The sequence below is a fragment of the Eumetopias jubatus genome, unplaced genomic scaffold (genome assembly GCF_037043125.1).
Source record: "Eumetopias jubatus isolate StellerSeaLion01/CBP00866 unplaced genomic scaffold, mEumJub1_p1.0 scaffold_16, whole genome shotgun sequence".
NCBI classification, from domain to species: Eukaryota; Metazoa; Chordata; class Mammalia; order Carnivora; family Otariidae; genus Eumetopias; species Eumetopias jubatus.
The window spans coordinates 79,214,994-79,238,459 of NW_028274822.1; the positions used below are offsets into that span (position 1 = coordinate 79,214,994).

At 43.2% G+C, this 23,466-nt stretch overlaps 1 protein-coding gene across 3 annotated transcripts in view; it reads right to left on the reverse strand.

The window, feature by feature from the left end:
• Window positions 1-23,466, reverse strand: part of SUDS3 (SIN3A corepressor complex component SDS3) — a 158,856-nt gene that overhangs the window by 113,290 nt on the left and 22,100 nt on the right. For 2 of the 3 annotated variants that reach the window (XM_088019324.1, XM_088019323.1), the window contains 2 exons: window positions 18,405-18,489; window positions 15,365-15,450 (listed from right to left, as the gene is read on the reverse strand). In XM_088019324.1, the coding sequence (XP_087875450.1) occupies window positions 15,365-15,450; window positions 18,405-18,489 (171 nt within the window). Of the gene's footprint in view, window positions 1-15,105; window positions 15,451-18,404; window positions 18,490-23,466 lie in introns of those variants that run through there. The other variant, XM_028116575.2, reaches the window with a different exon arrangement.

Here is a 23,466-nt window from a genome sequence, read left to right on the forward strand (position 1 = left end):
ATCCTAGTCGGCTCTGGAGGGACCATGCCCAGTAATGTGAACCACAGCGTATTCAACTGAGATTGCTGATAAAAGACCAACAAGAAATGGTTTACAAAATGTTTCATCTGGCGAGCCTGCCACTACACTCCACACATCAACTGCTAGTAGCTGCAAGGAGCATTGTGTAGAAAGGATTCTTGAGTCCTCACATCTGGGCCTGAAGAGAATGAGGGCCAAGACTGATTAGTAATGTCTTCCCGGGGCACAAGGGGAAAGCAGTGATGAGTGTGCCACATAAATGCCATCTTGAAAACCCTATCACACGAGGAAAGACAGATAGTAAATAAATGGAATTTGTTATCCCAAATAAGTTCTATAACCCGAAATATAATCATCTTCAAGCTGGCAAGATAGTACTATACTCTAAGTATTAATCTGATCTTGCTAATAATAGACATATCCAAAACAGTTTTTATTACAGTGTGCAGCAGGGGCCTGGGCTAGGTCACCTAAATATTCTTCCCTGCCCTGCATGACACGATGTGATTTTTCAAGATGCCTTATTGTACTATCACAGCTGTGTTCCAGGTGGCTTAGTCTTTCCCAACAGCTTTGCTTTGAAGACATCATGAATATTTAAACATACTTTAGGCTAAACATTTTTCTTGCTTCTCAACTCACCCACAGTCTGAAGGTGGGTTTTGCTTGGCAAGGAGGCTCATTTTCATGATGTCTATTTGTGCACATATATGCAATATAAACCCACAGGCACTGTATTATATACACACATTTGGACCTTCAAGGTGCATGTATGTAAATTCGTCCTCTTAAATCCTGACACTCAGTTCTGAAGTCAAAGTCTGCAGTTAAAGGCCACTGACAGGTTTTCAGACACAAACTAGCAGCTTTGTGATAAGAATGTACTGATTATTTGGAAATGACCTACTAGCGTTCCCACTGCACTTGTTCATAGGTTAGGACCTCAGGACCACAGTGACTGTGAGCTAGTCAATGTCCCCTTCATTATTTTGAAGACACTGAATAAGTCACAGAAGGTCCCAGAGACAGGTGGGGGCGGGCAAGCCATGAGGGTGAAGGTAAAGAAAGTTGACTGAGTATATGCATCTGTTCTTTTTTCCATGAAATCCCCACTGAAACAACTATAAAAGTGTTCTGTTTTGCTCTGTTTTAAGGACTTAAACCCACCAGAATGGAGACAATAGGTGAAGAAAAAAACAAACTGCAGAAGCTGAATGTAGAACACACACACACACACACACACACACACACACACACACACACACACACACACACACCCCAAAATCTTAAGCTAACAGTGGAGAAAGCCAAGACTCCTAGATTAGCAACACCCAATCAGAAATGAAGATACCTCTAGAAATGAGGGTTAAGGCAGTGAGACTGGTTGAAATTCAGTTTAAAAAGCTGTCAATTTCCAGCAATCACACAACTAGGTATTTACCCAAAGAATACAAAAATACTAATCCAAAGGGATACATGCACCAGATGTTTAGAGCAGCATTATCTACAATAGCCAAACTATGAAAACAGTCCTAGTGTCCATTGACTGATGAATGACTAAAGAAGATGTAGTATACAGATAAAACAGAATAGTACTCACCCACCAAAAAGAATGAAATCTTGCCACTTGCAATGACATGGATGGAGCTAGAAAGTATTATGCTAAGCAAAATAAGTCAGTCAGAAAGACAAATACTATATGATTTCACACATATGTGGAATTTAAGAAAACAAATGAGCATGTGGGGGTGGAGGGAGGTGAAAAGACAGAGGTAAACCAAGAAACAGACTCGCAACTACAGAGAACAAAGTGATGGTTACCACAGGGGAGGTGGGTTGAGGGATGGAGGAAATAGGCAATGGGGATTAAGGAGTGCACTTGTTGCAATGAGCACCAGGTGATATATGAAGTGTTGAATCACTAAACTGTACACCTAACTAAAATTACACTGTGTTAACTAACTGGAATTTAAATGAAAACTTAAAAAAAAAAAAAAAGCAACAGCTGTCAGTTCCTCAGATCAGCTTCCCTACTTCAAGCAGCAAAATTGCCAAGAGACCAACCTGGCAAAAGATCAGAGGTTTCTTCTCTAGAGAAAGCAAAAGGTCTCTGGATGAAAGAACTCTAGAAGTGGGTACTACTCTTTAAAAAGAAATGATACAAAATCAGAAAACTAATATAGTTCTTAAAAAAATTTTTTAATGAAAAAGCAAAGTAAAACTCAATAGAAAGGTTAAAAGATAAAGTGAAAGAAATCTCCCAGAACAGAAAGTAAAAAGACAAAGAGAAAACAGGAAACAAAAGAAAAGAAAAGCTGAAGACTGTTATGGGAAATCTATTATCCAAGTAATAGGAATCCCCGAATGCAAGGATAGAGAAAATGGAGGGGGGAAAAATCATCCATTATATTAATTATCTATTGCTGCATAACAAATTATCCCAAATACTCAGCAATTTCTGACATTTATTCTCTTACCCAGGTTCTGAGGGTCAGGAATCCCTGGGAGCAAGTTAGTTGGGTGGTTCTGGGTCAGGGTCTCCCATGAAGTTGCAGTCAAGCAGTCTGGGGGTTACAGTCTCATCTGAAGGCTAGACTGAGGCTGGAGGATTTCTTCCAAAGTGACTCACTCACATGGCTATCGGCAGAAGTTTCAGTGGCTAGCTGGCTGTTGGCAGGAGGCCTCAGATCCTTGCCACATGGGCCTCCCTATATGGCTGTTCACATGGTAGCTATCTTTCCCCAAAGCAAGTGATTCAAGAGAAAGAGAGAGCACAGCCAAACAGAAGTCACTGTGTCCACTGTGTCTTTTATACTCTAATCTGAGAAGTGAATTACTATTACTTCTGCTGTACGCTACTGGTCACAGAGACCAACCCTGGTCCAATAATGACAGTGAACTGTACACGGGGTATGACTGTTGGGAGGCAAGGATCGTGGGCACCATCTTGGAGGCTGGTAACTATATCCATGAAGAGTGCGTGTGTGGGGGGCGCCTGGGTGGTTCAGTTGGTTAAGCGTCTGCCTTTGGCTCAGGTCATGACCCCAGGGTCCTGGGATCAAGCCCCACATCGGGTTCCCTGCTCAGCCAGGAGCCTGCTTCTCTCTCTGCCCCTCCCCCCCCACTTGTGTGTGCTGTCTAAAATAAATAAAATCTTTAAAAAAAAAAAAGTCTGTGTGTGTGTGTATATGTGTGTTTATGTGTATTTTAATTCTCAGAGTTGAAGAACATGTTTCCTGAATTGAAAAAGCTAACTGCTTAGGACAATGGGCCCACTATAAGGCCTATCATTATGAATTTTCAAAATACCACAGATCCTACATGCTTCCAGAGACGTTAAAAAGTCAGATCACCAAGGATACACAAATGGCCAATGGGTATGTGAAAAGTTGCTCACCATCACTAATCATCAAGGAAATAAAAATCGAAACCACAAGATACCACCTCACACCTATTAAAATGAATAATCAAAAAGACAAGAGATGACAAGTACAGGCGAACATAAGGAGAAAAGGGAACCATTCTGGCAACCCTTGCACTGTTGGTGGGAATGGAAGACAGTATGAAGGCTCCTCAAAAAATAAAAAATAGAACTACCATGTGATCCAGCAACTCTACTTCTAGGTATATATCCAAAGGAGATGAAACCACTGTCTCAAAGACATATCTGTACCCCCATGTTCACCACAGCATTATTCATAATGGCCAAGACATGGAAGCAACCTGTATCTGTTGATGAATGGATTAAAAAATTGTGGTATATACACACTGAAATATTATTCAGCCATAAAAAAGGAAGGAAATCTTACCATTTGCAACAATATGGATGAACCCCGAGGGCAGTATGCTAAGTGACGTTAAGTCCAAGAAAGAAAAATACTATCTAATCTCACTTATATGTGGAATCTAAAAAAATCAAACTCATACAGAGAGAGAGTAGATTGGTAGTTGCTGGAGGCAGGAGCGGGGTGGGGAGTGGAGAAAAAGAATAAAGGTGGCCAAGGGGTACAAACTTCCAATTATAGATAAATCCTAGGGATGTAATGGACAGTATGGTAACCACAGTTAATAAATACTGTACCGTATACATGAAAGATGATAGAGTAGTTTCCACGACATACCAAAAAAAACGGTACACCTATTGAGGTGATGGATAGGTTAACTAACCTTATTGTGGTAATCACTTCACGATATACACGTACATCAGATCATATTGTACACCTTAAACCGACACAATGTCAATTAGGTCTCAACAAAGCTGGGGGGAATAGATCAAAGAATAAATAATCAGAAGGGTTTCCAACTTCTCCAGGGCAACATCGGAAGTTGACAGCAATAAACAATACCTTCAAAATCTTGAAGGAAAATGATTTCCAAGCTAGAATTAAACCTACCAGAATGGAAAACACTGGAGAGGAAACAACCAGATTTTAGAAGCTGGAAAGTAAATTAAAATAAAACAAAACCTGAATCTTAAAACTGACAGCAAAGAAACCTGAGAATAATGAATTTACCAGTACATGGAACCTCCTGAAATGAAGGCTGAAGAAGGGAGGGGCTGGCTGAAATACAGTTAAGTGCTAAGTGCTCTGTGGGCCTTTTCAATTCTGGAAATGTATGGGCTTAAATTCTGGGAATTAAAAATGTAGTTATACCAGCCAAGCCATCAATGAAGTAAGAGAACAGAATGAAAGTGTTTTTAATCATGCTTAGTAAGTTACTGCAAGAAGCATTTCACCAAAACGGGGCAGTAGAGAAAAAGGAAGACAAAGGAAATGAGAATGAGAGATCCAAGCCCAAAGAGGGACAGAGGAGCCCCAGGATGGTGGTGAAGGAAGACTCCAGCGGGACAGTTATGTGCCAGACCAGGTTGGGAGGGAGCAGTCCAGAGTGGGCAACCAGACCAGAAGTCCCCAGGGCAGGAAGCTTTTTCCAGGTGATGAAATCTACCTCGACTATCTGAATGTCTTAAAGGGAATTTAAAGCCTTGGTGAAGGCTTTGAGATTGAATTCCTAAGAAGCACCTAGGAAACCAAGCATACAACAGAATACAAGACAATTATTAACTCCTGGGGGGGTGAGGAACGCTGCCAAGGGGGGGGGAAAAAAAGCAATCATACTTTACAATAGGGCTCAGCTGTGACTAGAGTTTACACAGCCATAATAATGTAAACACTGAATATTGACCTGATCAAAATTATGAAATAACTATATTGGGCGGGAGGGGAGGACTGCCATGGTCAGAGTAATAGAGAATGCACAGAACTGAAATATCTAGCATTAATAATAAGCAGAGTTAAAAGGGAAATACCAAAATAATCAGCTCAAAGAGGTACAATGATTGCTTCTGGGAGGGGAAATGAGGTAGGAAATAAGAGACTACTGTATTTTGTGGCCAACTTTGTAGAATCCTTTAATTTCTAAACTGCGTGTTATTAGTTTGATCTTAGAAATTAAAATGCTGCCCTGAGAAATAAGGAGACAATAGTCAATCGTTCATTCAATAAGCATTTAAAGTGTGCCTGGAGGGGCACCTGGGTGGCTCAGTCATTAAGCATCTGCCTTCGGCTGGGGTCATGATCCCAGGGTCCTGGGATCGAGCCCCGCATCCGGCTCCCTGCTCCGCGGGAAGCCTGCGTCTCCCTCTCCCAGTCCCCCTGCTTGTGTTCCCTCTCTTGTTGTGTCTCTGTTAAATAAATAAATGAAATCTTTAAAAAAATAAAGTGTGCCTGGGGATTTGGGGGGAGGGTGGGGAGACCGAGTCCCTGCCCTCCCTCACAGGCCAGTGGTTTCTCAAACACAGCCAGTGGCGGGTGGGGGGCAGAATTTCAAACTCTTCTCTAGTGAGGCATTAATAAGGTGGAGAACAGATGCTTGGACATCTGCTTGTCTTGAATTTCAAGGTTTGTGGCTAGTGGCAGGGGCACCCTTGAAAGGTTAATGTGGGCTTAGCCTCAAGGCACGCTGGGATGGGGGCAGGTGGGGCAGGTGGGGCAGACAACTCCGGAAATAACAATGGCCCCTAACATGGGCAGCTGGCAACGGGGGATGTATTTTCTAAAGCGATAGAGTAAGCCAGGCTAGTTTCAAGCATGAGGGTCATTGTTGTGGCTGCTTTGTTTACATGACCCCATTTAATCCTCACAATGAACTGCTAAGGTGGTTGTCATTATCATCCCCATTTTCTAGATTGGAGTCCACACAGGTTCCGTGACTTGCCTAAGATCACGCAGCTTGTAAACCCACAGAGCTAAAATTCAAACCCAAATCTCATCTCCATGCCCTTCGGCCTCAGCCTGGGTCTTCCCTCAACTGTTGCAATGAAGAGTTGCTTTCAAGACCTGGATTTAGTTTCTGCTCTGCCATTAATCAGCAGTGTGATCTTACGCAAGTTGCTTCCCTTCTCAGTATCTGTTCCCAAGTGTGAAAAACAGAGGGGGGTTGACTCAGATGACAACTAAGCGTCCTTTATAACTCCGGCAGTCTATGTGAGGATAGGGGAAGCCAACAGGAAAAGGAAATGTACGAATGTGATGCAGAGGTGAAGCTTTTTCTCCTCCGAGTCTCAATTTCCTCATCTGTTAAAATGGGAATCAAGACACACCTCACATGGGTGTTGAGTGTGTTAAAAAAGGTAATGTACAAAGAGTACTTAGCACTTGTCCAGGTACATAGTAAGTGCTCGGTAAGCACGAACTCTGACGCGTTCCTATTACTCATACGCTGACAAGAGCGCCACCACGCTTGGATTCCTGAAACTTCCGCCTGTGGTAAGGTCAAAGCACCATGTTTGCAGGAAGATGAGTGATCAAGACAGAAGAAAGGGAGTCAAACAAAATTACTGTCTAACAGGAACGTGTGCTGTTGCCCTTTATTGGTTTTACATACGAGTTAGTTTACGAATACTTTCGGGAGCATGTAAGTGTGAAATTGGAAAGCGTCACTCCAAGACTGCCACGAGCCACCGCACTGGCGATATAAAAGGGGGAGGAGGGAACGGGGTGGGCCAGGGAAGGGGGAAAAGGACAGAAGCAGAAAGGAAAGGAAGGTTAACCAAAAGTGTGGAAGGACAAAAAGATACGGGGCTGGGGAGCAAACGGATTTTAAAGTTCAAAGCTCATTCATCCAGATTTATTATTGAACACGCACACTTTTACTTGACTTTTTAAACATGCCCCACCCCCCACCTCTGCTTTTACTCAAGCCATTTTCTCCGTCTGCAATTCCTGTTCCCAGCCACAGACACTGCTCAAGGCCTGCCTCAGCTTTCAGGCCAAGCTTGAATTTTATTTTCTTTCAGAAGAAAGTGTAAAGCACTCATGGTTCATAAGAATGCAGATTTGGGTCAGCGTCGACCTGTTCTGGAATCAAGCTGGGTGAACTGGAGACAAGTTTCTTAATCGTTCTAAACCTCAGTTTCCGGGTCTGTAAACCCCAGACATGTAACAACAAATCCAGGGGGCGCAACAAATAGAGATAATGCACGTGAAGCGCTTAGCCACCTGCTCCACAAATGTCAGCAGCTATTATGCCCTCGTCCCACTTTCCCCACGCCTCAAACGTAGCCCCTGTTCCACGGAACTAGGATGACTGACAAGCCAGGCTGTCCATCCTCAGTGCCCCAGAGGGAAGGAACCATGCTTCCCCCAAAAGAACCTACACTACTACTCAATAAATGTCATGTGGATTGAATGCAGTAACTACGTCAATCCTCAAGCTCATGATTATTTACTATTTCAAGTAGAAGATGAAACATCCCGAGCAACGGACTCCAGGTGACCAAATGATCATGGCAAGGTGTGGGATGACACTGAAGTTCCAGTGAAGGAACCTATTCTGCGGCGGGAACCCTCTGCTCCAATGAAAACAAGAACAACCATAAACAACCAACACGTACTGAGGATTTACTATGTCCCAAACGCTACTTGTGAGTGCTTTATCCGTAAGAACTCAGTTGATCCATGGAATCAGCAACTCCACAGCAAAAGGGCAACTCTCATCCCCACTTTACAGAGAAGGAAACGGAGCAGGGTGCCCAACTGTCTCAGTGTGCCTGGGTCTGAGATGCTTCCTGCAATGCAAGACTATGAAAGCTAAAACCAGAAAAATCCCAGGCACGCTGGGATGAGTGTGCCCGAACACTGAAGCACACAGACATTAAATTAATGCCCTGGGTTAAGGAGTGGTCACACCAGGATTATGAATACAAGACCCCCAACACCTCTCTGTTTAGAGCTGGCCATATGAACTTAGGCACATCATTTACCATCTCTGGGCCTCAGCTGTTTTCAACTTCAAAATCAAGGGGTCAAACTAAATCAGGGATGGCAAATAAATGGGCTCCCTTGCCCATGGCAAAGCTAACTGATTAGGCCACTCCTCCCAATCTACCCAACTTGGGCTTCAGAATCTTCCTCAACCCAACGCCCTGGGCCCTCCAACCCATTTGTAGGAGTAGATGCTTAGCATGATCTCTAAAGCTGGCAGCTTTACCTTCATAGTTTGTCGGCGCTAAACTAGCTTCCTGAAATCATTCTGGTCTCTTAGGAGCTGGCAGATTAGCATCCAAGGACAGAGAACAGACAGATGGCAGCAATACTGACAATGGAAGGGACAGTCCCCAGAGCCTGGGCTCTCAGGCCAGTCCTGTGTTACATACCCCTCCAAGCACAGTATGGTGAATGAGAGCAGGGACTCTATAGAAACTGGGCTCAGAATCCTGGATTACCACTTACTAGCTGTGTGACTTTGGGCAAGTTACTTAACCTCTGTTTCTTGATTCCCTTGACTACAAAGTGAGGATTGTAATAGTAACTACCTCAAAGGATCATTATAAGGATTCCATAAGTTAATATGGGTAAAATGCTTAGCACATAGTAAGTGCTCTATGCATTAATATTAGAATCCTCAAAAGCACGCTCCTGGGTGGATATTATTTAACAGACGAGGAAACTGAGGTTAAGAGAAATTAAGTTGATGGGGCGCCTGGGTGGCTCAGTTGGTTAAGCGACTGCCTTCAGCTCAGGTCATGATCCAGGAGTCCCTGGATCGAGTCCCGCATCGGGCTCCCTGCTTGGCAGAGAGTCTGCTTCTCCCTCTGACCCTCCCCCCTCTCATGTGCTCTCTCTCTCTCTCTCTCATTCTGTCTCAAAAAAAAAAAAAAAATTAAGTTGCCGAAAGTCACACAGCAGCTAGTTAACTGAAGCAACAAAGCTGGATTCAAATACTGATTCCAAAGCTTTTGCTTTGCCACACGGCCACTATGCCACACTGCATCTCAGTAAAAACTCAAATACTTATTAAAAGAATCAGTGTTGAAATAAAAGTGATTCTCGACTATCTGTAGGGACTTGCCAACCTGAGGCCACTGTCCTTCCACCTTCAGTACCTGCTTATTCCCTATGGGCACTGCTTTCCTAGAGGGCTCTGGAATATTGCCTACTTTGACACCACACCCATTCACACCGTTGGCAGGCAGACAGGTGATGCCAACAGACAGGGAGCATCTGCTGAGTCTCCAGCTTCGGAAAAACAGGGGAGAGAATCTTTCAGATTTGGATTATTGGTCTTCCTGTATCAGTAAAGTGAATTTTGTTATCTTATAGATCTGTATCTTTCAGAGAATTGAGCAAACACAGATTAGGGAAAATGGGTAAAGGGATTAAGTATCTAGGTACCTATGCTGTTATCTTATCGCGCTCACTCCCCCAGGGATCCTCCTAAACATACATATCTTTGGTCTTAATAATCATAGTTATTCACAAAAATATTCTGGTAAACACTAAAATTCCTAAAGCTAATATATTTCTCACAATGTTATTATGTCCAAAGAGAGTAAGCTGGTGCCCATGTTTCTAATGCATTCCATCTACTGTTTCCTTTTTAAAAGCAGGAAAGGTGCTCAGCTTTACCCAAGATGGATTTGGGAAGTCTCTAACACTAGTGAGAGAGACCGGAAATTGCTTTCATTCCTGCCTCTCTCCAAAGACTGCAAACCCTGGGTTCGGTTGTTATGCACCTTGCTGGCTGGAGCTGAGCTGGCAGTCTAAAGCGGGTGACATTGAACTGGTGTCCACCAACATCCAGAGAGCAGTCAGCCAGATGCATGATGTCCTGCTCTCCATTTACATTTTTAGAAATCAGTTCAATGGCTCCCACCCCTCCCGCCTTAGAGATGACAAGAAAGGCAGGCAGGAAGAAAGTGAACTGGGGGAGGGGAAAAAAAAGACACGTTTTCCTCCAAAGGCTCTCATGTTGCTTATTAGATAAAGTCGGCTCCATCAAGACAGTGCACTCTTTACATTCTAAATGGTTCCTTGGTTTTAGAACTGAGGCACTCCTGCCCGTGCTGTTTCAGAGGAAAGTAACCTCTTGGCTAGCAACCGGGACTCTCTCTGCTCCATGACCAAGGGAGTTACCCAGCAGGGGAAGGGTCCTGGCAAATAATAGTGTTTATACCTCTAAAATGTGCTCTCTGACTCTGTAAGAGGCGAGAGCAGATAAAAACAAACTCCCAGGGAAGGGCTGGAGAAAGGTGGAAATGCTGAATGCAATTTTAACAAAGGGGGCTGGGAACAGACTGCACGGTGCAGTGGTTAGGAACCCTGGCTTGGAATCTGAAAGATTTGGGACTCTGCAACTCAGCGTGTGACCTTGGAGAAATTACTGAACCATTTCCTGTGACTAAAGGAATCTGTTTCCTCCTCTGAAAACCAGTAGTAACAACAGTCTTCTCTCCAGGGTTGTCATGAGGCTTGCATGAGACAATACAAGTGAAGAGCACAGCACCTAGGGCTGGCACTCTTATTATTCACCAGTCTGCCTATCTCTGCACATCATTTTACAACAGTGTTATTGGACAACATTTACCAAGCGCTTACTACGACCAGGCACAGTGCTGAGCTCTGGGTTTCATGGGAGAATTAAGTCTTAGAATGACTATGTTAACAAATACATCAACAATATAACATAAACAAATTATATTAATATATTGGGAGTATTAGTACTCGGATCATTACAAGGATAATGAGAGAACGCCGGCCGTGAAGGGTTTAGTATAGTGCCTGACATACATAAAGAACTCATGCGAAGGTGGATATTAACATGAAGGGCAAGTCCCATTTGCCCTGGCAACAAGCAGGAAGGTGACAGGGTTAACCTGCAGGGTTTTCCCCTCCCCCATTTCGCCACGTCCTATGCTACCAGCTCTCACATCCCCAGCCAGCTCCTAGCCTCCACCAGGAATTTGGCTCTTCCGAACAACTATGGAAGGGCCCAGCCGCTCAAGAGCTTGAAGGTTAAGGTGATGAAAATACAGAAAACTGGTCAGGCTAGCCATTACCCTAGTGAGTAGCAGCAACCGGAAGGAAGCCTGCTTGGGGCTGTGGGTGTCCGCCGTGCTCTTTCCTATTTAGATGATGGTCACATGGACGCGTTCTCTTTGAGGAAACTCAATTTCTACAATTAAGATTTGAACACTCTTCTGTACAAATGTTACGTTACAATAAAAAAAAAATTTAAAAATAGTGACTGCCCTTCTCCAACATCCAAAGCACAGAGCAGCCCTTCTCGATGGGCATGCCACACTCAGGTTGTGAGCACACCAGGTCAATCACCTGTGGCAGTGAGCAGCTTCCTCAGTTTACCCACCAGGGAGCTGTAGAATTACCAGTTTTGTTTTTGGTTTTTTTTTTTTTTTGGTAAAACTGGAAAGTAGTGCTCTAGAGTACCAAATGACAACATCCTCCTCAATCACACGAGTCTACCTTGTTTTTCCTATCTAAAGTCAAGTTTATTGACTCAGTTTTTAATGAGATTGTTTTATCTTCTCCATAAGAGTACACCACATTTATGGGTCAACACTTCTAGACTGCTCTTTACAAAACTGAGAGCCTGTCTTTGACATCATTCCATAGCTTACTCTTCATAACAAGCAAGTATCTAGTAACAAGCCAATACCCCTCCCTCTTTCCTTTCCCCACAATCGCTGGGGGGGGGGGGGGACACCTAAAATAAATTTCAATCATTTATCAAGTCAATGGATATAACACAGACTACATGCTGGTTTTCTCTTTGAAAGTTTATTGTTATTAAAAAAAAAAAAACCTATACTTGTTACATTTGACATTCACCTCTCAGAACATTTAATGATACCAGTTAATGATGATATATAAAAAGCCCACCAGCTGCTTGAAAGGGCTGCAAATTTTTACCATGTACTGGTATTTAATTGGTTTGAACTCTTTGGAAAAATTGGTGTAACATTAAGTACCAAGATTTCAAATTCCCAGATTAGGAACAAGATTTTTAAGTCAGGAGGAAATTTAGTAAAAATTCAAGGCTAAAAGGAAATGTTAATAGAAAAACAAAAATACTGTAAAAATAGGATTCCCCCCACCCCCAAGTTAGGTTAAAAAAAAAAAAAAAACACAACCAACCCCACCCCACCCCCAATATTTCTCTTAGAAAAGTCACCCAATCCTGAACACAGGGTCTCACACACAAATACAAGTAGCTTGATTTGCAGATCAGCTTCTGGGATCTTATACTGGCCCCAGTTCGGAGTTTAACAAAAAAAATTAAGTTAGGTAGTTAGAGATCCATAAATACTGGTATCCAAACGAATGAAAACATCCTGGCTTTGGTATGGCTACAGAAATCTGGAAATTGTTCAAGAGGACACTGGCTTTGGGAGAGGGAGTCAGAGGGTAGGGAAGGCAACATAAAGCCCCCAAGCGGAGGTAAAATAAATATTGGGACACATCCATAGCAAACACTGTGAAGACTGAGGCAGGTGCCTCAAACAAAAAACACATACAGGTTCTTGATCAGAATAACCCAAGTGCAAGTTCTTGATCAGATTAACACATGTACAGGTTCTTCCTAAGAGTTGTCTAGGCCAACCTTTTTCAAAGTATTATCTGCAAGAAACAGTCTGAATTTGGGAATGCACGTGGTACTCTATGGTCTGGTGAGAGAGAAAGACCTTTTGGAATGAGAATGGCTACCTGGGCTAAAAGCCAGCCCCTTGTTAGTCCAGGAATATCAAAATCTGTTTTGTCCACCACAAAAGCACCTCTGACTCCTAACAAGGGGGCTCTGCTACCCCTGGTCACCACAGGGGCCTGCTAGAGGGGTTGAACTGCTGGCTTTTCATCTCTGGGGTGATAAAATAAAAAACTCAGTCTTCTGGGATTAGGAGTACAATTTTCTGTGCTGTGTCTCAAGTCCATTCCCCACCTGCCCCCATTCCCACAGTCATGATTACGGATTGTAAGGGTACTGAGGAGAAGGCAGTGATGTGGTCAAGGCCAGAGCACGGCCTCATCACCCTAAAATTTACAGAAGAGAAGAAGCCAAAGTGCCGATTCTCTGGTCTTCAGATGAACAGTTACTTCACAAAAGCACAAAGGTGCCACCAGAGAAGGCAAGGAAAAAAAAAAAAGGCAACTTGTTGCGTTGATGCTGAAATCCCCAGTAGTTATCAACACAAGGCTTTCCAAAAAAAAAAAAAAAAAAAAACAACAACAAACTTTGGTGTACTGCTAGGACGCCAAGTAAGACAATCATTCAAAAAAACCCACTCTGATGACCACATACACTATAACTAAATTTCCATCACAGGGCACTAACGGAGAACAGACTGCTATTATGGGACGTCACACACACCACCACGGGGACAATTACAGCAAGAGAGGCCCTCTCGTAGAGCAAAAGCTGCCAAGAAGAAACGAGAGGAAGGCCCTGTTTACTGTGGACTTGGTTCACCCCAGGAAATCATGATGGTGGGGGCTGCGGGCAGAGAAGCAGCACAGAACACCCACCCAGGCAACTCTAAATAAAACAAGCATCATTTACCCTCTTATCTGAAGGAGACTCCAACACCTGGGGCGGGGTGGGGGGGTGGAGAGAGAAAAAAAATGGGTTATAAATTAAAACAAAAATCTGTACAAGTCTTGACTCTAAGTCAGTAAGGTTTGGTCTTTGTTGAAGCCAGGACTTACAAGGTGATTCACTTGTTATCACGGCCCCCAACTTGCTTTGGGGTATATGCATCAAGAGACGACACGAAGAGAACCACCCGAGACCGAGGGCATGACGTACAAAGATTTCCTAAGATGCATAAGGTGTACTGATTTCCCACAGAGAGGCTAACAGTTGTTGCAACCCCAAATTCTTTACATATCCTACGGTGGCAGCTTAGAAACCACAAATCCCCTCTCCAAGGCTGGAAATGAGGGGCAGGCGGCAGGGAGTGCAGGGAAGGCCATTTCCCCAGGATTCCTTCGGTGAGTGGCAGCCACGGCAGAGCTCCTTTGTCTTCAGCGTGGGCCAGACCTCCTGGGAGGCTGGGGTGATGACAAAGCTCCACGGGCTCGAGAAACAGTCCGTGTGCAGTAACAGCCTCAGCGACAAGAGTGCGCAAGTGGAGTTTTAAGTGAGAGTCTACAGATCACTGATGACTGCCCGGTCAGTCTCCCCTCCCCACCCACAACAGATAACCCAGATAATTGGCCTGAGCCAGGTACCACTTCATTTCCTTAGGGGCAGGGAACAGAAATGAATTAGAAACAAAAACTTCTGAAATGACCCCTTGTTCCAGCTTGAGCTAGAACAAATGCGTCTAAATAAACCACTTGCATTAAATAACATTTAAAATGCGGTACCTTCAGCACATTTCGGAGCATGAGATGTCCCCTCCCCCCAACCCCATTTACTTCAGTGCACGTAGCCACCCAGGCAAATTTTTCTGTCGCTCAGCCAGTGGAATGGATGGCATATGCCAGATGTTACACAAGGCATTTATTTCTCAGAGAAGGCTGAGAGCCAGGAGAATTAATCTCCTTCTGCTAGGACCTCTGCCCCAAGCTTCTGGGGAAACAGTGAATTGGGCTCGACAAGGGAAAGAGCTACGTGATCCACTAATCAGATTCAAAACATGAAAATGCAATGTAGAGTGTATCCCTTCCTGGTAGAAAGACCTACAGACAATTAAAAAAAAAAAAAGTCCCTTCAAACTCAAAGGAGGCTTTAAAAAAAAAAAAAAGACAAAGTATAAGAAAAAAAAAAAAAAAGAAATGAGTAAATCGAACTCGCAACACTCCCCAAATCAAGAGTTCATGATGACGGCTGGTCGGAAGAGGTCGAGGCAGGAAGGAGCAACGCAAAGACCGAAGTGGCTGCCACCACAGCGCCTCGCAGAATCCACAACAGCGCTCCCCAGTTTCCAAGGCCAAGGAGCAATTCCCGGGTTAAAAACTTTCTATTGGGAAGAAAACAAAACCAAAAACCACTCCAGAAAAAAGGTCAAGGGAAGAACACTGTAGAAAGTCAAGCCGCTGACCTCCGGCGGATCACAAAGAGCCCGCGCTGAAGCTGGCCCAAGTAGATCCTCATCTTGGTGCTGTCACTTGTCTTCCTCACCCAGATCTGCAGGGGAGAAGGAAAGGGAACAAGATGAAAGCAGCTACAGCAAATACTGAGGAGCAAATCTTCCAGAGCATCAAAACATCTGCATGAATGAGGTGTGGGCGGACAAGTGGCAACCTCCTCCTGTCAGGCTGTGGGGGCCCACCCACAGGAAACCTCTAGCATAGAGCAGGCATCAGCCCCGGACCTCCTTTCTCCTTCCTTCTCCCTCTCACGCACCTCTGATTAAGAAAATGGAAAGCACAGTGATCTCAGGTTCTATTTTTGCCTTGATCTTGGGGACCTTTTTTTTTCATTTGGTTTGATTACAGCATTATCAACATTCAAAATACATATATTCATGAATATAAACTTTCAATCAAATTTGGAAATATTTTCCTTGCCCCAAGGGACTTCCATATCATAGTCTTTCACTGCTCTGGTTTCCTGGCAATTAAGGCTAATGGTCATGGCAGAAAAAGAAGGAAAAAATAACAAGGGAAAAAAAAAGCCCATGAGTGAGCTAAGGCCCAATTAGGATCATCAGAAGGCTAAATTAGCTTAAGACAGCCCTTCCCTCCTGAGCATATCCTTTTCCCACAGATGGTATCAGATGTCTGACATTTTACAGGGCAGATGCATTCTTGCATAGAATGGAGAATGAACTCTGGCAGCACGGGGACCGCAAAAGCAGACGAGGGCACTCGGTAAGTGTCATCTCTGTGGCCAGGACTGGGAAAAAGCCACCTCCTCAGTCACCTGATACACCTGAGCTTTTTCATCTTCAGAACCCCATGAAGAACTATCTTCACCCCATTTTATAGAAAAGAACGGCTGAGTCAGCTTGTCCGATGGGAATCCTGGTGCCTGCTCTCAAACCCCTCGCTTGCTCTTGTCCACTAACCCGGCTTTGGCTCTTCTTACCTGTTCTTCATCCGTTTAATTAATGTGCAATCAGATGGGGCCAAAAGCATGATTCTTTTAAGTTCTGCGTCTCACCCACATATGCAAGTAGGAGTCTACAGACCTATCTTCTCCCTCCCCCATTCAGTTTTCAGGTTTTAAAAGTGTTTGTTCTCAGTCTCAATTCCTTTAATGTGATTGTTTAGCAACAGAGAGACTTTAAAGTCAAATACACTGGTTTAAAATTAAAGACCTCACATGAAGCTGAACCTCTAAGGACCTTGCAGAAGCACTTTATTTTTCTTAAGATTTTATTTATTTGACAGAGAGAGAGACAGCAAGAGAGGGAACACAAGCAGGGGGAGTGGGGGAGGGAAAAGCAGGCTTCCCGTGGAGCAGGGAGCCTGATGCAGGGTTCGATCCCAGGACCCTGGGATCATGACCTGAGCTGAAGGCAGATGCTTAACGACTGAGCCACCCAGGCACCCCTGCAGAAGCACTTTAAACTGAAAAATGACTCTAAGAGTGGCTGAAGTGGGGAGTCACCAACAGCCTCAGACTCACCCAACAAATGTGCCTGGAGTCAGGCTGTGCCAAGGCCAACTAGCTCCAGTGTCACTTAGGATTTGACCTGAAAAACCAGCTAAAATCCTTCCAAGAAGTGAGAAATGTTTTCCCATCACCAGAGTTGCATGCCTCTGATGTACTGAGGCTTCTCCCCTCCAGGTGAAATGTCTCAGTGTCACCATTTTCTTGTCAGACCTCCTTGACACTCTAGTATGTCAAAGGATGACAATCTTCAACAGAGAGAAAAAAACGTAACTTGCATTTCTATTTTTCCTGAAAAATCTTAAGGTGTCACCAAGGAGGATGAGGCACTGGTTGTGAAGTTAGGTTTGGGTCCTAGGAGACCACATGGCCAGACACGAGGGCTCTGCTGTGAAGTCACAACACCTCTTGCTGAAAAACAGCAGGTCTCTCCATCAGATCCCCTGTTCTGGTTCTGACTTGGCTTGGGGTGACTCACAGACCCCAAGTCCAGAGAGAAAGGACATTCATTTATCTGGAAGGCTCTCCCTAACTTCTGAGTAAACAATCATTTCGCAAACTAGTCACATTTGAGGGCATTTTCAATTCAGGAAGCTAGGAGAATGGAAGAGGCTTAAGTTATTTCATAATCCAGTTTCATTAGATTTACTGTGCAATGGCACAAATAAGTTACAGAGGGTAGACACATAAAAATCAATTTCTTTGCAGACATTTGTGGACTGATAAAAGATCAAGCCAATCGAGCTATTAAAGTTTTAAACTTTTTTAAAACTACTAACAATACAAGTTACACATTGCTGACATTCCCCCTAATGAAGGGCCCGTCGGAGAACTCACTTGCCAGTCATCCTATCCTGGAGCATAACCCTCCGAGCTGCCTTTAGAACCAGTCGCTATCCTACAGGAGAGACTCAAGGAAACCAATACCTGAGGGCCAGAGCCTGGCAGCTCACTGCTGAGAGGCACAACAGGACGTGTCACATTATAAAGACAGTAGGCAAGGAGTAGTGTGTGGCTCAGATCCGGCCAGCATCCATTTACTGAGCACGTACTGTGTGCCAGACCCTGGGCCAGGTGCCTCATTAAATCCCCACAGCACAAAACAAATCTCTTAGTACAGACGAAAGCTCTAGAGAAATAACAAAGATGGAGTATGCTCCACAAACAAGTTCCATGGCCGGTACACAGGTACCTTACAAAGCAGCAGGATTTGAACACACAGATATCACACAGACTTGCCTTCTGTTCTTTCCTGTAGTCTCCCTCAGTCATTCCCAACTCAATTGCTGTATGTGGAGTTCACCAATACCACCAGGAATATATAAATCCACATTAAGTTGTTAGTCAAGCAATGTAAGGGATTTTTGGGGATCTTTTGTCTCCATGCAATTTCTGCCGGGAAGTGCTAACTGAGATCCTAACCCACATAGGACACACGATTCCATGGTATGTTCTTGGTGGCACCTGCACTGCAGGTTTGTCACACTTTGCTCTCCTGAGGGGGGAGGAAGTTCGGCCCCTACCTCATTGGCTCCGACAGAGCTGATCACACAGCTCAGCTTCTGGTTGTCCTTTGACTCCAGATAGATGGCCTGGCTCTTGTGGTACCTGTCAAAAAAAACAAGACACAAGTTTATATATGTTTTTAGCCACTTTATCAAGGTAAGACTGATATGTTAAAAAAAAAAAAAAAGCCATACATATTTACTGTTTATAACTCGATGAGTCTGGGGTAAGTATATACACCCGTGAAATCATCACCACCATGAACACATCCATCTGCTCCCAAAGTCTCCTCCTGCCCTCTTCATCAGAATTATTTGTTTTTTCTTTTGTAGGAAGAACACTTCGCATAAGGGCTATGCTCTTAACAAATTTTAAGTCAATAATACAGTATTATTAAAGGCACCAGTTTTTAAAAAGAAAGGAAAAAGGGGAAGAAAGGAAAACACCACAAAGAATATGACTGAAGGAGTCTTAATTTACATTTGAGGAAGAGTCTGGATTTCAAGTTTAATTTGAAGGCTCCACCCTTCAATTAGATGAGATGACCTCCTAATCTAAAACTTATATTCCTTGGTCCTTCTACAGAGGGAAAAGGGAGGCGGGGGAAAGGCTGGGAAGCGAACTCCATGCTTACTTTTTATTTGGACTATACACCCCAATTCAATCAAAAAGTAAATTATAATTTTTCAAAATAAAACCTGTTCCCACTTTCCATGCATCCCCAAACACTGAAGAAGCTTGGGCGGACAAAATAAATAGCAGGGTTTGAACAACCGATCTATTATTTATTTTCAATATGTCCAAATTAAGTCATCCACAAGACGGCAGGCCAAATTCAACTCTTTCTTTGGTCACTCATTCAGCAAATACTCATTAATCACTGTGCAGCACTGAGGATGCTGGAGGTTGGAGGTGGACAGTGAACAGGACCACAAGGTCCCTGCAATCACACAGCTTCAAATACAGTGGCCATGAAGAATACTGAGTAATCACAACTAGCAAGCACTAACCATGCGAGGTTCGGAGTGTCAGGGTGTGCACCCCAGGGGTCTGATTTGACCTGGTCAGTTGGGAGAGCTGCCTCCCATGGAGCAGACCAGACAGACACTCCGTTTCAGCCCCCGTAGCCATCCTCTTGGCCTGCAGCACAGGACCACCTTCAACCTCTCCAAGTTCAGAGGTAAGGCCGAGGATGAAAGTGAGGAAGCCAGGGCCAAAGCCCAAATGAGACAAGAGCAGCTCCACAGGAAGAAGGAGCAGCTGGTGGGCTACAAGAGCTGGAAACACGAGCCGAGCCGTTGCTGGAAGCCCTGGCCGGGGCCAGCCCCAGTCAGGCAGGAACATAACCTCTGCTTCATTCTGGCTGCACAGATCTGGCTAAAGCAGACACACCAACTCCTGCAAATTCTACCAAAATGCATCTCCCAGCAAAGTACGGCATGTTATCATTATTTCGGGGGGCGGGGGGGTGGGGAGGCAGACTATTTCACTGGTATAATAAATAATCTACTGCCAGGATATCACAGTACAGAGATGTACTTCACTCCCACAATGAGCTTTTTCCAATCTAGGTTCTAAGCACTCTTTAACCTGCTACTTAGGAGCTGAAAACTCAGGTTTCCAACTCAATTTACTTCCTGAAAACACTGTTAAAAGAAACTGAATCATAAATGCAATTAGAACAGCGAGATTGGTTTAGACTCAGCTTTAAAGCTGCTTTTGGCCAGAGATCAGTTGGTAAACTGGGTCAGGGGACCTTCATTATGCTAAATATGTAATATCACAAGGTCTGAAGTATACAGTGCATGAGGAAAGGCTGAATTAGTTCACAGCGTGACTCAAAGATTCCCGTTGCCCTCCCACACCTAAGCCAACTTTCCTATGTAAATAATAACATCTTGAGTGATGGTTAGAGTAAAATTACAGAGCGGGAGAACATTCGAAGTTATTCTATGGGGACTGTGAGTTATTAAATAATGAGATAAAGACACAAAGCATCCACCTAGCCTCAAGTCATTCTGATACTATTTCCTAAATACTTTAATAAAAAAAGGTCACAGTGTGGTGAAGGAGTATGTTACTAGTGTAGAAACATGCTCAATATACTGCAAGTGGAGGGGGGAAATCTATGTCCATTACATTCCTGTGCTTGTAAAAAAACACATGTTATATGTGTATCACACACACAGAAAAAGTTGGGTAAAGTTATGTAGTTAAGATGTATAATAAAACGTGTATTACAACTTTATAGAAATATGAAATGTAAATTAAGAATGGTATTCTTTTCATTGCATGGCTTTCTTTTTTCTGAAATAAGGTTATTACTCATTAAAAATTAAATAAGTCACGGTTTTGGAAAAAGCTAAATAACAAAGATGGGTAAAAACAAAACTTGATGTTAAAATTAACATCTTAATGTCTTCAAGGACAACAGCTAACTCTGGGAGACTAGTCAAACAATTCTCATGAGATGTGCTGCATTTTCCTTCAGATGTGTGCAGAACCCAAACCCCAACACCTCTGACTGGCTTGAAAATGAATACCAGAAGTAACAATAAGATCTGGCCTATTACCACCCCACCTCCCCTGGAGGTGGTCTGGCCACCTCCCAAATCTGCCTGCTTTGGGGTAACCAAATGGTGGTGGCTTGGAATGTCCACCACTGGTCACTATCTGCTCCACAGGAGAGCTGGCCTGCGTGTTTCCCAAAACAACCCACTTCCAAGCCAAAAGAATCTCAGATCCTCCTGAACCAGATTCTCATACACACAGTCTTGGGGAACTGTTATCCCTGGATTTCAAATCTATTCAACTATCTGAATTCTCTGGGGAAAAAAAAAATCCTCAGAAATTAGCATTCAAATTTTCAAGACGAAACTAAAAAGTATAGGATAACTTTAACATACAAATTTACTTTTTAATTTTTAAAGACTAATAAAAGAGGGGGAGAGAATTCAAAATATAGACATAAAAACTGTTAAAAACTGTTAAAAAGCAAGAGAGCTAAAAATGTACATTATCATTTTTTGCCAAGTAACCCATTTTATAAGCTGCAACTCATCTCAGATGAAAAAAATACTTTAAATAGCCTCAGAGAACAAGCCCCAAAGTCAAACTGACTTGACTTTACTACTAATGGGACCTCCTGACCCGGGAATCCCAATAAATGAGCTCTTAGAGCTTTGCTTCTACTATTAAACCCAATGAACTAGAATCAACAGTACTATTATGGAAGAAGGCAATTTCTTCAAAAGGTGGGTCAAAAAGGAGGGGGTAGAATTAATTTAATTTTGTATCCTATTGGGAATCCTGATATTAACGTTTCATTTCCCCCAAAAAAAAAAAAAAAAAAACTGAATTACCATGTTAAGCTCTGGAACCTCAAGGAGTCCCAATGCCAATTGTAAATATTCACCGTCTTAACAGCCTTTGTCAGTCGGAGGCTGGGGGGTGGGGAGGACTTCATTCCTGATTCACATTAGCAGCCCGAAAAAGTGAGGAGAGATAAACCAGCCTGCCGGCACCATTAGTTAAACTATTTTAAAATATCAGCTACTTCCGTGGTACTTTTAAGAAGGGTCATTAGTCCAAATCAAAATGTGAGGAAAACTTACAGCAGGACATAAAATGCCTTAAAAGCACTACCAGACCAAGGCAAAGTGAAGATGCTTATCTTTCAAAATGAAATGTAGCTTGGTAAGTGTTCATGCCAAGATGGGAAGCCTGAATCACACTCATTTTGCTGAAGTCATTTAAAACTCAATGAAACATGTTTTGCCAGAAGTACCATTGCACCCAAATATTCCATACCACTGGAGAGACCATAAAGTGGTTCACTTGACCTCTCAGCCACAGGCCGTGATTGGCAAAAAAGAAGGAAGAATGAAAGCCTCCCAACTGACAGGACACAAAGGCTAAACATCAAGTTGAGCCTGGTGAGAGATGAGGCCAGCTATGCACTGGTCAGAGCGTGAGCCAGGAACCCATGAACACCTTCCAAATGTGGCAGGGAAAGGAGGGAAACACCTTCCCACAAAGGTGTCATCAACTCTGACTGCCAAGGCTAAAAGGAAAAACACAGAATACAGATGAAAAGAACAGTCTCCATATTCAACAACACACAACTTGAAATTCATTGAAAAAGGAAAATGCTCCCAGAGACCTTCTTTTCAAAATTTCTGCAGCCCCTATGAGGAAGACAGCGAAATTCACTCAAAATGCTCAGGAGGTCTAGCAGAGCAAAAGTGACCACTCTATTTATGTTATGAAACACCAGGCACCGTAGATCCCTTCTTTGGAAAAACAAGAATTTTCTCTTACTGCATTTTCACCCTCAAGACAAGTCTCATAAAGTCTAAAAATTAAGCCTCAGAAAGAAGATTTGAAGCAACACAATTACAAAATGAACATCATTTGAAATATCACACAGCTTTAAGACTCACAGATCCGTAAAAATGTTAGTGATAAATCTCATCGTTTTTGAAGACGGTTCTTATGTGTGGGCTTGATCTTTAAGGGTTATTTGGTTTTCACTATTAGAAACACTTTTCATCTTATTTTGCCCCTCAGTGTGTTGAGCTGTTAGGGCCTGCCACCTAGTGGCGATATGCTTTGAGAAGCAAGGTCAGGATACACTAACTGGTCTTTTTGAAGAAAACTAAATAGTCAAATGAGAGGGGCAGAAGTCACTAAGATCAGGCTAATAGAGGCGGCCTTCACCATCGACTGAGTAATTAACTCACTAATCTAATATTTTGGTGGAACGGACTTATTTTGGGCATGACTAGATTTCTAAGCATTTCTGCCAACTTCAGAAGGATAATAGTTTAAGGTAATCAACTAACAATCTTGGGGTTTTTCTTCTTTAGCAAAGCTCAAACAATTCAAAATAACTATTACTCTAATTTTGGAACTTTGGGTTAATATATTGAAACTCAAAACATCATTAAAAATGACAGCCATCATAAATGATGATTACAGAGAACATACAGTAACCCCAGATAAACATTCTCCATACAAACAAGTGGAAATTCAGAATGCAAATGTGTCCACCAAGACTTAAACTGAGTATGCCTGCAC